The following is a 14,632-nucleotide window of genomic DNA, read 5'->3' on the forward strand; positions in this document are numbered from 1 at the left end:
GAAACTACACCCCTCAAGGTATTCAAAACTGATTTTACAAACGTCGTTAACCCTTTAGGTGTTCCACAAGAATTAATGGGAAATAGAGACACAATTTCAAAATTTCACTTTTTAGGCAGATTTTCCATTTTTTTTTTTTTTTTTTACCAGTTACAAAGCAAGGGTTAACAGCCAAACAAAACTCTATTTATTGCCCTGAGTCTGTAGTTTATGTAAACACCCCATATGTGGTCGTAAACCGCTGTACGGGCACATGGCAGGGCGCAGAAGGAAAGGAATGCCATACGGTTTTTGGAAGGCAGGTTTTGCTGGACAGTTTTTTTTTTTTTACACCATGTCCCATTTGAAGCCCCCATGATGCACCCCTAGAGTAGAAACTCCATAAAAGTGACCCCATCTAAGAAACTACACCCCTCAAGGTATTCAAAACAGATTTTACAAACGTCGTTAACCCTTTAGGTGTTCCACAAGAGTTATTGGCAAATGGAGATGAAATTTCTGAATTTAAATTTTTGGGCAAATTTTCAATTTTAATCCATTTTTCCCAGTAAAAAGCAAGGGTTAACAGCCATACAAAACTCAATATTTATGGCCCGGATTCTGTAGTTTACAGAAACACCCCATATGTGGTCAGAAACCGCTGTACGGGCACACAGCAGGGCGCAGAAGGAAAGGAATGCCATACGGTTTTTGGAAGGCAGATTTTGCTGGACCTTTTTGTTTTTTTGACACAATGTCCCATTTGAAGCCCCCCTGATGCATCCCTAGAGTAGAAACTCCCAAAAAGTTACCCCATTTTAGAAACTACAGGATAGGGTGGCAGTTTTGTTGGTACTAGTTTAGGGTACATATGATTTTTGGTTGGTCTATATTACACTTTTTGTGAGGCAAGGTAACAAGAAATAGCTGTTTTGGCAGTTTTTATTTTTTGTTATTTACAACATTCATCTGACAGGTTAGGTCATGTGATATTTTTATAGACCAGGTTGTCACGGATGCGGCAATACCTAATATGTATACTTTTTTTTAAAATTTATGTATGTTTTACACAATGATTTCTTTTTTGAAAGGATGTGACAGGATGCCAGCTGAATGATTTCAGCGGACATCCTGTTGCGATTAACTCCCGCCACGCCATACCGGTACGCCCCGAGTCCTTAAGGGGTTAATTAGCAAATAAGTGTCTTCACAGGATTTTTTTTAATAACCGGACTAACTGGTATCTAAATAACAGACTATACTACAGAAAATGTTTCTGTGCCATATTACGAAGAATACTTTCATTGATTAGAGGCCATCTAGGAATAGCCCTGAGCACCCACCGTAGCTTGCCATGCAAGCCACTTCCTGAAGACAGTCCTGTAAGGTTTTCTATTTAACAGAGAGCGTCGTCCCCCCCGACACTGTTTGAGCTTAAATTGTGCATACATTCATGCAGTACTATGAACCCCAAATTTCACTATTGCTGCCCATTCATGTACAATTAGAAGCAGTTTAAGAATGTCCCCATTTGTCAGACCAGAAGGGCTCCCACAGCATACTGTGTGTTAAGAATATCAATTAGCAGCCAGATCTTTTGCTGTCACAGGATATTCCCTATGTAAGTGCCAAGTGCTGCAAAATACCCATTAGAGCACCTGGTCCTGGCTAGCCAGAGTCAAAGTGTCTGTATTCTTCTAATATAAAAACAAGAAAAATACTAGGACAGAAATTCTATAGAAAAGCCTCTCAGATGTTCCATTTGTAAGGACAGTTGTTTAAGTTTCTTCCCACATTTCAACAGCAAACTTATCTCTTTGAAAGCGGAGTATAATAAAATTCTGATCAGACTTTTCATAGTTCAATGGTTCTTTAGGCAAAAAAAAACGGATGATATTCTTGGGTCTCGTTGACATCTAGGCTAATCATTTCCATTGGTTGGCTCATTCACAGCAGCAGGACAACAAAAATCACAGCATCACTTGAACAGTCATATGTCGGACACCAATGGCACCAGACAAGACCCATTGACTATAATGGGATCAGGTTTCTGTCATTTTAATTAACAAGATAGCATAGCATGCTGCGGTATTTTTTGGAGCATTTGGGACAATCTGTGACTAAGGCTCTTAACAGCACCTCCAATGCAGATGTGACAATCTGCCTAGCCTTTATGTGCAGATAATAAGCTGTAGATTCTGTCAGTTGTAATTAAAAATATATTTGATACTAGAATGCAAATTAAAGGGTTTTATGGGAGAAGAATTTTTTAATGTCCCACAAAGGGTTAATTAAAAAAAAAAAAAAAAAAATTATATATATATATATATATATATATATATATATATATATATATATATATATATATTTTCACGCTCACCTTCACCAATACCCTACTGATGCCGATCCTTGCTGTTTTTCACTTCCTGGCCTTGGCTCAACATGCTGGAAACATCAGGAAAGGCCTGAGCAGCCAATCACCGGTAAGGCCAATGATGGCTGAGCAGGTCTTTCCTTGCATTTCCAGCATGTTGACCCAGGCTCAGGAAATGAAGAGTACCATGGACCGGAACAGCAGCTGTGGGAGATCAGTGAGGATGAATGTGGTTTACCTTTTACCCTTTGTAGCATATTTTTTAATATGCTTATTTCCCTGGAGAACCACTTTGAAGGGAGTTTCTGCTTATGCAAAGTTATCCCCCATTCACAAGATAGGGAATAACTATTAGCTCTGGAGTACATGGTTGTCCAGGTGCAGTTGCTACAAGGATGGCCATAACAATTGCAAAGAGTACGGTTTCACTGAAGTGAATAAAAGCATTAGCTACTATACATATTTGGTATCGCTGTAATTGTATTGACCTTCAGAATAAGGACATCATGTTATTTTTTGTGCACAGTGAACGGCATAATAGCAACACAAAAAAAACTTGGCAGAATTGTGTTTTTTGTTTAGTTTTTTCCTGTTTTCCAATATAAGACTTGTAATTAAGAAATACAACTTGTCCCACAAAAAATAAGCCCTCATATGGCTATGTGAAATGAAAATGGGACAATTTTTAAGTAGGGATGAGCGAACTTGTATTTTACAAGTTTGGAACTTGTGCAATTCTGTTATCATGGACTATAACGGAATGCTGTGACTGAATAAACCGTGGAAGCCTTTAAGACGCATTTCGTCATAATAATTCTGTCTGGATCCGTTATGCTGCCCATTGACTTCTATTATGATGGAATGCAAAATGTAATGCTAATACTTTTTCTACATTACTGGCGAGCATTCTCCAGGCCTTCTGAGTACCAGGAGCATCTATACCATGGGCAGGTAAACTGGACATTGTATTTGTGACCAGCTTATAGCTGGTGTAGATTTAAGCCAGAAAACTGGTGTCAAATGGTGATCTTCCGGGGTTCATGCCCTGGGCCCATACCACATGGGCTTTTTTAAAATTAATGATGGCTGCGAAAAAGCAGTTTTCAAATTTTTTACACTACCTTTCTTAAGTATAGGGGTTTTTAAATCCCCCCCAATGGTCCCTACAATCAGCTCTATATAAATCCTGAATTTCCTTCCTTGTGCAGATGCTAATGGCTTTGTCAAGGACCAAGTGAAAAACCGGTTACCTGCTGCCATCTCCTGATTGACAAGTTGTACTTGTAAATTGAAGATTTGCTCATGGACTTTACTGTGGGACAGTTTGAGTTTCTCTCTTCTATTGACCATGTAGCACAAATTTCTTACCTGTGTAACAGAAAAATATAGATGAGATCAAAAGAGAATTCACAAAGACATTTGTTTTTAAAAGCGGTTGTCCGGGTTCAGAGCTGAACCCGGACATACCCATAATTTCACCCAGGCAGCCCCCCCGATGTTCGCATCGGAGCATGTCATGCTCCGATGCTCTCCTTTGCCCCAAGCTAGATAGCACCAGGCAAGGGCACTTTTATTTACAATAACACGCTGTCAGGCGGAGGCTTCCGCCCAACAGTGTGTTCGGTGACGTCACCGGCTCTGATGGGCTGGCTTTAGCCCTGCCCTAGCCGTTTAGCAGGGTCGGGCAGCGCTAAAGCCCGCCCATCAGTGCCGATGTCATTACCGGGCTCACTGCTGGGAGGAAGCCTCCGCCTGGCAGCCCCATGGAGAACCCCGTAAAGAATGCAGCTCTGGACTGCCAGCCCAAAAAGTCTAGTTCACATAATGTTTTTGCCATCCATTATAGTATATGTTAAATACGTGTGTGTGTGTGTGTGTGTGTGTGTGTGTGGAGGGGGGGGGGGGGGGGGTTAATGGACGCAAATGCATAGCACATCACGCTTTTTCTATCCTGCAGAGCCTGGGAAAAATGTCTATTTTTTGCAATGGAACTTTTTGGTGACGGATGCCAGTGTATGGCAAAAACGTGATGTGAACCCAGCCTTCGATGGATCAATTTGATATGCAAAATATAGTTAAAAGGTGAACACTGCCTTTAAAGTAAAAAAAAAACAAAAACAAAAACTAAAGATATTTCTCCTTTAAATATATATAAAATGATCTCTCTAAATCTTAGAAGTAACACCAAACTTACTCTCTCAAGATCTTGCCTAAGGTGCATGAACATTCTCATCCTGGTGTGAATACTGTCCTCCTTGGGCTGCATCAAGCCATTCTGTTCTTCCTCTTTAGGTGGTACAAGCGGTCTGTTAAAATTACTTTTTCGTTTTAACATCCAGAAAGAATATATTAAATCCACCGTTATCTTGGGCAAGCCTATTTCGGCTGCCACATGGTCCACATTCACCATAGTGTAAAAGTCTTCCTCTAACTCCTTCAGTTTCTGAGCTCGGAGGCTGATTTTTTCACTCTCACTCTGTCTATTGTCCACATGAGCTTTGTCGGGCTCGTCTTGTTCTGCTGGACAGTGCTTGTTCTCACTGTGCTTCAAGCAATAGGATTTAAATTTCACTTCATCCCCTTCATCTAGTATCGTCTTCATGTCCAAACTATGCTCAAATGCACAAGTGACGTGAAAGGCCGTGATACAGCTCTTAACGGAGCACTACAGAGAAAATGGAATCGGTGACAATACCAACAATAAGCTTACACATTAGAAAAAGCAACAAGGCAAGAGTTTTCACCAGAAATATGGAGAAAATAATGTCATGAAATCACAGGTAGATGTCTAACATTCATTTTACATTCCTGGAATTCTTAGTCTGACCCAAATGCAGTCATCAGGAGGTTAGCATGAGCAGAAGACTGGTAGTTTACAGAGTTTTCACAATCTGCCATGGCCAGAGGTTTTTTTTCTTGAAGGAATTCAGCAGCCAACAGCCTATCGATATTAGGAAAGCAATAGTCCAACTCCATAAAGACACTGCTTGGACAATATCTATGTATGGCGCAGATCAAGAACCCCTTTTCCCATTTATCATATTAAAAAATACAAACAATAAAAAAGAAACCACACTGGTATTAAAAAAAAAAAAAAAAATCTCAAACATTACCATATCCACATTATTAATCCATGTATAAAAATAATAATAATAATAATAATAATTCTAATGCCAGAATTGCAGTTTGTTTTTTTTTGTCATTTTTTGTCACTTTGCTCCCAAGAATAAAATTGAATAAAAGATTATCAAAATATGCTCCAATGAAAACTACAGCTAGGTCGAAGGAAAAAATGAAACTTTTAAGGACCCAATAATTTTCTTTTTTTTTTGGTTCATTTTTTACTCCCTGCCTTCTCAAATTCATAACTTTTTTTTTTCTTTCCATTCTTCTAGCTGTATGGGGACTTGTGTTTTAAAGGACACGCTGTATATTGAAATGGTGTTATTCTGCATACTTTTAATTGGGGTGGAATTTGAAACACACAATTCCCCCACTGTTTTATGGATTTAGTTTTTACAATGTTCACTATGCAGTAAAACCTGTTAACTTCATTCTCTGGGTCAGTACGATAACAGTGATACCACATTTATATAACTTTTCTCGTGTTGTAAAGGGGTTGTTGGCTTTTGTTAGGGCTCTTTCACACTTGCGTTCTTTTCTTCCGGCATAGAGTTCCGTCGTCGGGGCTCTATGCCGGAAGAATCCTGATCAGTTTTATCCTAATGCATTCTGAATGGAGAGAAATCCGTTCAGGATGCATCAGGATGTCTTCAGTTCCGGACCGGAACGTTTTTTTGGCCGGAGAAAATACCGCAGCATGCTGCGCTTTTTACTCCGGACAGAAATCCTGAAGACTTGCCGCAAGGCCGGATCCGGAATTAATGCCCATTGAAAGGCATTGATCCGGATCCGGCCTTAAGCTAAACGTCGTTTCGGCGCATTGCCGGATCCGACGTTTAGCTTTTTCTGAATGGTTACCATGGCTGCTGGGACGCTAAAGTCCTGGCAGCCATGGTAAAGTGTAGTGGGGAGCGGGGGAGCAGTATACTTGCTGTCCGTGCGGCTCCCGGTGCGCTCCAGAGTGACGTCAGGGCGCCGCACGCGCATGGATGACGTGATCACATGGCAAGTCATCCATGCGCATGGGGCGCTCTGACGTCATTCTGGAGCGCCCCGGGAGCTGCACGGACTGCAAGTATACTACTCCCCCGCTCCCCACTACTTCTATGGCAACCAGGACTTTAATAGCGTCCTGGCTGCCATAGTAACACTGAACGCATTTTGAAGACGGATCCATCTTCAAATGCTTTCAGTTCACTTGCGTTTTTCCGGATCCGGCGTGTAATTCCGGATTACACGGCGGATCCGGACAACGCAAGTGTGAAAGAGCCCTTAGGCCTCTTTCATACAGGCGTCATGTTTTTGGCCCGGATAAGATGCGGGTACGCGATTTTTCAGCGTGAGTGCAAACCATTTTAATGCGCTTTGCACGTGCGTGAGAAAAATTGGCATGTTTGGTACCCAGACCCGAACTTCACAGAAGTTCGGGTTTGGGTTAGGTGTTGTGTAGATTGTATTATTTTCCCTTATAACATGGTTATAAAGGGAAAATAATAACATTCTTAATACAGAATGCTTAGTAAAATAGGGGTGGAGGGGTTAAAAAATAAAATAAAATAATTTAACTCACCATAATCCACTTGTTCGCGCAGCCCAGCATCTCTTCTGTCTTTCTTTGAGGAATAGGACCTTTGATGACATCACTGCGCTCATCACATGATCTTTTACCATGGTGATGGATCATGTGACGGACCATGTGATGAGCGTAGTGACGTCACCACAGGTCCTTTTCCTGTGCACAGCAAAGATGAAGACAGAAGAGAAGCTGGGCTGCGCGAACAATTGGATTAAGGAGAGTTAAATTATATATATATATTTTTTTTAACCCCTATTGTACTATGCATTCTGTATTAAGAATGCTATTATTTTCCCTATAATAATGATCGGGTCTTCATCCCGATAGTCTCCTAGCAACCGTAGGTGAAAATCGCACCGCATCCGCACTTGCTTGCGATTTTCATGCAGCCCCATTTCACTCGTTGCGAGAAAAATGCACAAAGAGGAGCATGCTGCGATTTTCACGCAACGCACAAGTGATGGGTGAAAATCACCACTCATCTGCACAGCCCCATAGAAATGAACGGGTCTGGATTCAGTGCGGGTGCAATGCGCTCACCTCACGCATCGCACACACGCGGAAATCTCGCCCGTCTGAAAGAGGCCTTATATCGATGACCTATACAACTCCGCCTTTCCATTGACTTCAACAGGACAGAACAAAGAACACAGAGCTCTTCTCTTCAAATAGCTGATCAGTGGGGGTGCCCGCAGTCGGCCCCCCATGATCTTATTTTGATGACCTACGCTGAGGATAATCCCCCTCTTTTTTTCTTGCGTTGCGAAATTCTGCCCCCCATAACCTCTTATAGTTACGTCTATGGAGATCAGTGAAGGCTCATTTTTTGTGGGGCATTCCGTAGCTTTTATTGGTATCGTTATATATTGATTGGGAAAAATACATTTACTGTATATTTTAATAGTAAGGGTATTGTGGGATGCGGCGAGGCCTATGATTGTTATGGGGAAAAGGAGTCCAATTTGAATTTTTTTTTTTTTATATTTTTAAAAACATTGTTTTATACACTAGCGGACTTGAACATGCGATCATTTCTTCCATAGTCTGTAGTGATTTAAAAAGCCTCGGCCAGAATGATGAATCCTATTAAACAAGGCACACTGCCTGGTAGGGTTGATCAAGCTGATTAAAATAATACCCGTTTGTCAGTATGTTGAACTGCTACAGAGTTTTTATTTATATGCAAAATAGTAAGTTAGTTAGTTAGTAAGCCAAAGGGGCCCTCCCCTGTGTGCAGATCACAGGGGCATTACAAAATCAGTGCTCCACAGGCTCTGGATGGCCCCTTGGTGCTCAAACATTCTCATTTGCATATAAATAAAAACTGAGATATTGCTACAGCAGTTCAACATACTGACAAATGAAAGGTATCATTTTAATCAGTATGATCAACCCTAACAGGCAGTATGCTTGGTTTAATAGGGTTGATCAGGCTGAAAGATAATATTTTACATTCCAGTCACTGTGTTCCTATGCAGCCCTGCCATAAGAACATTGCTGTGGCAGGCCTCGGATCCTTCAGAAGGCCTGATGTTCCCATAGCATCTGAAAGGCTCCCTCAATTTCAGCAAAAGGGAGCCATTCGGACCCTGAGAGCGCACCGCTTCCGGGGTTTCACCTCTCACTATTAACCATACCATCTGAGGGGGTTAAATGTCCATAATTGGCATTATCATTTATCACGGACATTGCCTTGGTTGTCTGCGGAGTAAAACAGCAAGCACTTGGTGGTTACACCGCCTGCTCAACTTCTAAGCGGGAGCCATGTTTAAAGAAAGGACTTCTGCAATACATGTACAGTGGAGGTCCTGCAGGGGTTTAAAGAAAAAAGCTAGAAAAGAATGGCTCTTGCAAGGCAGGGATTAAAAACTAAGTTATTACGAAAAACAGCTTGGTTGCTAAAGGAGTTAAACACGGCAAATTGTACTTGGTTGCAAAGCACTGTACACATTCATATTAAGACAAGCCATCAAAAGAGAATGCCTTGGTACCATATCCTTCATGTTGCTTATTATACCTGTATGCAGGCTCCTGTCTTCAGTTTGCACAGACTGCAAACCAACGCCCACCGACTTGGAGGTATATGAGAAAGCTTAGTGATAGGTTCCATCCTTTCAGGACACGCAATGCTCACCTGTGTGTGAAAGTTTTTTGTTTTTTTTTTTTTACACAACTGTGTTAATAAGAGGGGTAAACTTAAAAGGAACTAAGGGGGCCATTTATCAAACTGGTGTAAAGTAAAACTAGTTTAGTTGCCCAAAGCAACCAATCAGATTCCACCTTTCAATTTTGGACAGCTCCTTTGAAAACTAAAGGTGGCATCTGGTTTGTTGCTATGGGCAACTAAGTTCTACTTTACATAAATTTGATAAATGACTCCATATATGCTTAAAGGGGTTGTCTCAAATGAGCACATGGCATTATCATGTAGATTACGTTAATACAAGGGACATTACTAATGTATTGGAATTAGAGATGAGCGAATTTCATATTTTGAAATACGTTCACACTTCGCTTGTTCGTAAAAGTGAAAGGCGTTATGGATTCCCCTACGACGGACCATAACGCAATTCTATGACGGAATGTCTTTAGAGGCATGTCATCATAATATAAGTCTATGGGCTATTCCGTTATGCAGGGGAGGACTCCCCTGCATAACAGAAATGGGACGGATCCGTTATTCAGCCTATAGACTTTTATTATGATGGAATGAATAATGGAATGCCGCTAAAGGCATTCAGTCATATAATTGTGTTATGGTCCGTGGTAACAGAATCCATAACGCAATTCACCTTTTACCAACAAACGAAGTGTGAACGAATTTCAAAATATTAAATTCGCTCATCTCTAATTGTGACTGTCCATATTGCTTCCTTTGCTGGCTTGAACATACATAATAATCCTTCACTCAACATGGCCACTGATGGAGGTGAACGTGATGAGACCCATCCATCGGCGGCCTCCATAGAACACCACTGCGCAAAACTTCAGTAATTGGCATATGTGCAGTGCCATGCTGTGTTACTCTATGTAGGGCATTGGTGGTCACGGCTGGGCCTACTTAATCGGCGGCCATGTTGGGTGAATTATCGTTAGGTTTACACAAGAGCCAGCTGTCAGCACGAGGGACTCGATATTGCACAAAGTACCATGACTGCAATGCTATTTCCAGCACATTTCTAAACGCTGCCATAAAATGGCCAACTCCTCTAATGATAATGAGTATACAGGCAAAAACAATCCAGAGTGCTTCTTTCATTTCAATGACAAAGTTAAATATATATTTAAAAGCACAGAATAATAAATACCTCTGGTATCCATAGTGCACAGCTAACATGGGCCCATTTTGTTCCACTTCTTGTGGGCTTCATGGCTCCTCCTCTCTTTGGGCACAAAATACACTGTGGGTGGACCCCTAACACACAAGTGCGACACAACCAGCTGCCTTCCGGAACCTTCAGAATGCCATAACACGCCTGCCAACAGAGAAAAGGGTCATGTCTCATTGTATAAGCTCCAGTATAGGGTTATCATTTCTCATCACAATCAATGAAATGACGTTTGCATTTAAAGGGGGTTATCTGACTCTTTGGAGAGAGAAACGAAACAGCAAATGCAGTAAAATAAACCCACATCACATGGGGTAACCTACGCATATGGTCACAAAAGACACCGTCTCCACGCTGCTAGGACGTGGCTGCTGCAGCAAGAGACTGGTGAGAACCACTAGGGAAACGCAAGGGAGGGAGGGGGGAGGTTGGCAAGATGTTAAGTAGTTATTTAACAGTATTTTTGTATTGTTCTGTATCATCATAACATCAAGTTTCTTCCTATGTAACTTATATTACGCTGATTTGAGGTTACCATAGTGATGGATCCAGTATGGTGTGGTCAATTTGATGGATGGACTGACAGGATCTTGGTCATTGTATACAAATTTGTATTTTATAAATTTTATTAATAACCAATAAAAATGATTCTGATTTAAAAAAAGAAAACCACTAGGGAGCCTTCACACGCGGCAGATTTTGTGGCAGGAAAGTCCACAAACTGAAAATCAGTTCCATTGATTTGAAGCAGGCACATGGATTTCTGCAAGCTCCATTAAGGTGCATGGAACCGATTTTCATTTGCAGAATTTTCAAAATCTGCGCTGGACTGGTCCGGGAGCTGGAGGCAAGTACTCTTTAGTTACTTTACTTCTTTTTTTTTTCTTCTTTAAGGAGTCAGATAACCCCTTTAAAAAAGGTATATATTTTGTGGTGGCTAAACAAGTAAAAAAAAAGCACAGCAGGCTGCACTTAAAGCTACTAAATGTGCCACAGCGGTTACAGACATTATCAATCGGAGAGAAGACTTTATAACAACAAACTGCAGAGCCCGAACTCACAGAAAAAGCTATACAATCAAAATAATTATCTCAGCTCTTAAAATAACAAATGTAAAATGTAAGTATAATCGCCTGAGCAATTTAGCAGTGGTATACACACCAAAAAAACTTTAAAAAAAATTAAAAAAAAAAAACACATGAAACCCACCTGGTGAACACAGATGTTGCACCTGTCACAGAAGACCATATCATTGCCTTCCTCACTGTCAGGAGAGCGGCACACATCACAAATGACATCCTCATCGTACTCGATGCCTAGGCCTTCTTCTGTCTCTATGGCATGATTCATGTTTTCATGGCACTGCCGTTCCAGGACTTCTAATGTCTTCTCCATAGTGCTCTCATCCAAAGGAGCACATCCTAAGAAAAAAAGAACAGGTGGAACTGCATGAGAATAAGGCCTCATGCACACTGTACACACACTTTTTTGGGGGGCAGATGGCACACTGACCCACTCTTTACCATAGGGCCATGCACACATCCGTATTTTTTGCGGATCCATGTGGCAGCTCCACAAATTATAGAACATGTAATGACAAACGCACATAAAGGTGTCCGAAATGCGGACATGGCTGTGATCCCTGTCCATATATCCTATCGAGTTCATGGACATCATGAATGTGGGGTAGCTAGAACACTAGAAAAAGCAGCTCCTCCCGGGTGGACAGAGTAGCCAATTCATTTGTACAGGAGTCTTGCATTACTAGATTTCCTCTACAGTGGCTGTCACTGGCGATTTTCAGCAGGCAGATCTTTGGAGATGAGCTAATTGCTGGGGACAGAGTCTCATAAGGTACTGTAAACATATGGGAAAAGTCAGCTACACAAATTAAATCTGAATGTCTGCCAGCAAGATCCGCACCTATCAGACATTGGGAGTGTATCCCTAGGAAATCCCCCAATGTCAAAGATGGAAATAACCCTTTAAGCATATTGCAGCAACAAGAGAGACAGAAACAACAGTGATATTTTGTTCTACCATAAAGGAGTCATTAGCTTTTCATCCACTGTGAAGGATATCCAATTCTAAAACTGAAGGGGCAGTAATAAAAGGGGTTGAATAGAATTAGAAAATGGTTGCTTTTTATTATTATACGCTGGTCCATAGGTTATATTTGGCATTGAAGCTCAGCTGTTGAAATAAATGTAACTGAGCTGGAATTCCACACACAAACCATGCATAGGTGCGGCACTGTGCATTTCCATTTCTGTGCATGTGGTGTATTAATTACCCATATCTGCTAACTCAAGGTTGCATTCTTGAAGCCAAAAGAGGTCCACATCATCAAGATCGTAACGGCACATGCTCTCTGCCAATTCCAGAATGTTGATATAACCAGGTTCTGTTGGTTCTTGGCCTGAACAATGGATGTACTTTCGTGGACGAGAATACAGAACATCCTTCACTTTTTCTGCAATGACCCTAAAAAAAGAAATTAAAAAAATAAATAAATAAATGAAAGCGAGTCTGGTAATCTAGAGCAGTAACCAATGTACACCACAAAGCCCAGGAAGACCATGACTGTTTTGGCTGTATTGATGTGAAAGGATTTTTAATAGCAATTATTAGCAAAATACAAAATAAATACAGAGCAGCAGCCTAGAAGGGAAAGAAGGTGGATCTGGCCAATTTTCTTTTCTTGAGGAGCACTGCATGAGTGCAGCCTGTACACAGTCTTTAGTCCTTGCCGCCACCGACATTAATCAAGGTACAGGCTGTAGGGATTAAAGAGGCACAGGCTATGCTAATACAATGTTCTAGATCATTATGGAAGCCTGACACTGACTGAAGCCAGGCTCCCTCTAACGGCCGGTAACAAAGGCAACGCCAATGATGGCCACTTAGAAGGGACGACCATTCCCCAGGGTAGGTCATCAATATCAGATCACCCGGGACCCCCGCCGATAAGCTGTTAGGAGAGGATGAGCGCTCTGTGAATGACGCAGCCTCTTCCTAGGCCACGTGATGTTGTGGTGAGCGTGGCGGCACTCTGGAACTGCTAATCAGTGGGGGCGCCGGGACTTAGACCCCGTCTATCCTAAGGATAGGTCATCATTATGATTTCCTGGATAACCTCTGACTCCCTTGATGCTGTGGTTAGTAGGCTGAGGCTCCGTGTCACATCGGCCCCCCACAAACACAATAGCAGGGGGCAGATGCGTTGCTATGGCAGTCCTGGCCCTAATAAAAGCCCCTAGGTCTGCCATGACTGTATGTCTATTACACTGTGCCACAGCCTAATTGACTGCCTGTTATTGTTACAGGGATCGACTATAATGCGTTGGTAGCAAAGTTTCAGTATACCATTGTATTATAAGAGCAATGTTCCATAGCGAGTAAAAAAATAATAATAAAAAGGTTGATAAAGTTTGTTCATATTGTAAGAAGGTACAAGGAATCATCGTGTCACGAGGTTCCTGGCTTTGGTGGAGTAACAGACGGTTTTTATATATGTCAGCAGCAGTTGCTGTTTGACACTAATACTTAGTATGGCTGTATAGCTGATCCGGGACGCCTCTTACTGGGAGTAGTCAAAGTGCTGGGTGGGTTCCAGGCCGGGTTTTGCCAGGCCTAAAAACCAGCCAGCACCGCCAGATGAGGAGGATTACCTCAGTCTGAACGTGGAGCTCAGGAGGTGTGTGTGTGCTGGGATCTGAGGCTTGTGCCATGCTGGAGGGCCGAGACCCGTCTGTAAGGGAAATGGATCTTCTAAAAGCCTGCTATGGACTGCTGGAGGCAGAACTGCCAACAAGGCGATTTTTGCTATGTGGACTTTCCATTGTGTGTGAACTAACACCAAGACTGCACAAAGTGACGTTTTGTTTTTGATTTGGGTGTCAATAAACACAGAAGTTTGATTTAAGAATTGGTGATTTGCCTCTGCACACCCTGTCTACTAGAGCGAACCCCCACAATATAAAGAAAAATAAAATGTATAAAACCATTTTCCCATGAAAAAAATGATATTACTTCGTAAAAGTGGTGTATTCACCACCACCCATATAATAAAGATAACGTCATTCACAATGCCCCATTAACATCGTAAAAACACGAAAAACGCAAACTATAATGGAATTGTTCCTGTCCCCCAAAAAATAAATGTTTATCAGTGTATGTATCCCAAAATGGTATGAGTGAAACCACATCTCATTCAGCAAAAAAAACAAGCCTGTATTTGGCTACATAGGC

General features: G+C 41.6%; 1 protein-coding gene across 1 annotated transcript in view; it reads right to left on the reverse strand.

The window, feature by feature from the left end:
* The window catches only part of JADE3 (jade family PHD finger 3), a 65,195-nt gene that overhangs the window by 7,640 nt on the left and 42,923 nt on the right, over window positions 1-14,632 (reverse strand). Inside the window, exons 5-10 of the mRNA XM_044284967.1 lie at window positions 12,675-12,865; window positions 11,591-11,802; window positions 10,361-10,528; window positions 9,070-9,186; window positions 4,548-5,018; window positions 3,604-3,721 (exon numbers count right to left, since the gene is read on the reverse strand). Coding sequence (XP_044140902.1) covers window positions 3,604-3,721; window positions 4,548-5,018; window positions 9,070-9,186; window positions 10,361-10,528; window positions 11,591-11,802; window positions 12,675-12,865 — 1,277 coding nt within the window. The remainder of the gene's footprint in view (window positions 1-3,603; window positions 3,722-4,547; window positions 5,019-9,069; window positions 9,187-10,360; window positions 10,529-11,590; window positions 11,803-12,674; window positions 12,866-14,632) is intronic.

This window comes from Bufo gargarizans, chromosome 3 (genome assembly GCF_014858855.1).
Source record: "Bufo gargarizans isolate SCDJY-AF-19 chromosome 3, ASM1485885v1, whole genome shotgun sequence".
In the NCBI taxonomy this organism is placed as follows: Eukaryota; Metazoa; Chordata; class Amphibia; order Anura; family Bufonidae; genus Bufo; species Bufo gargarizans.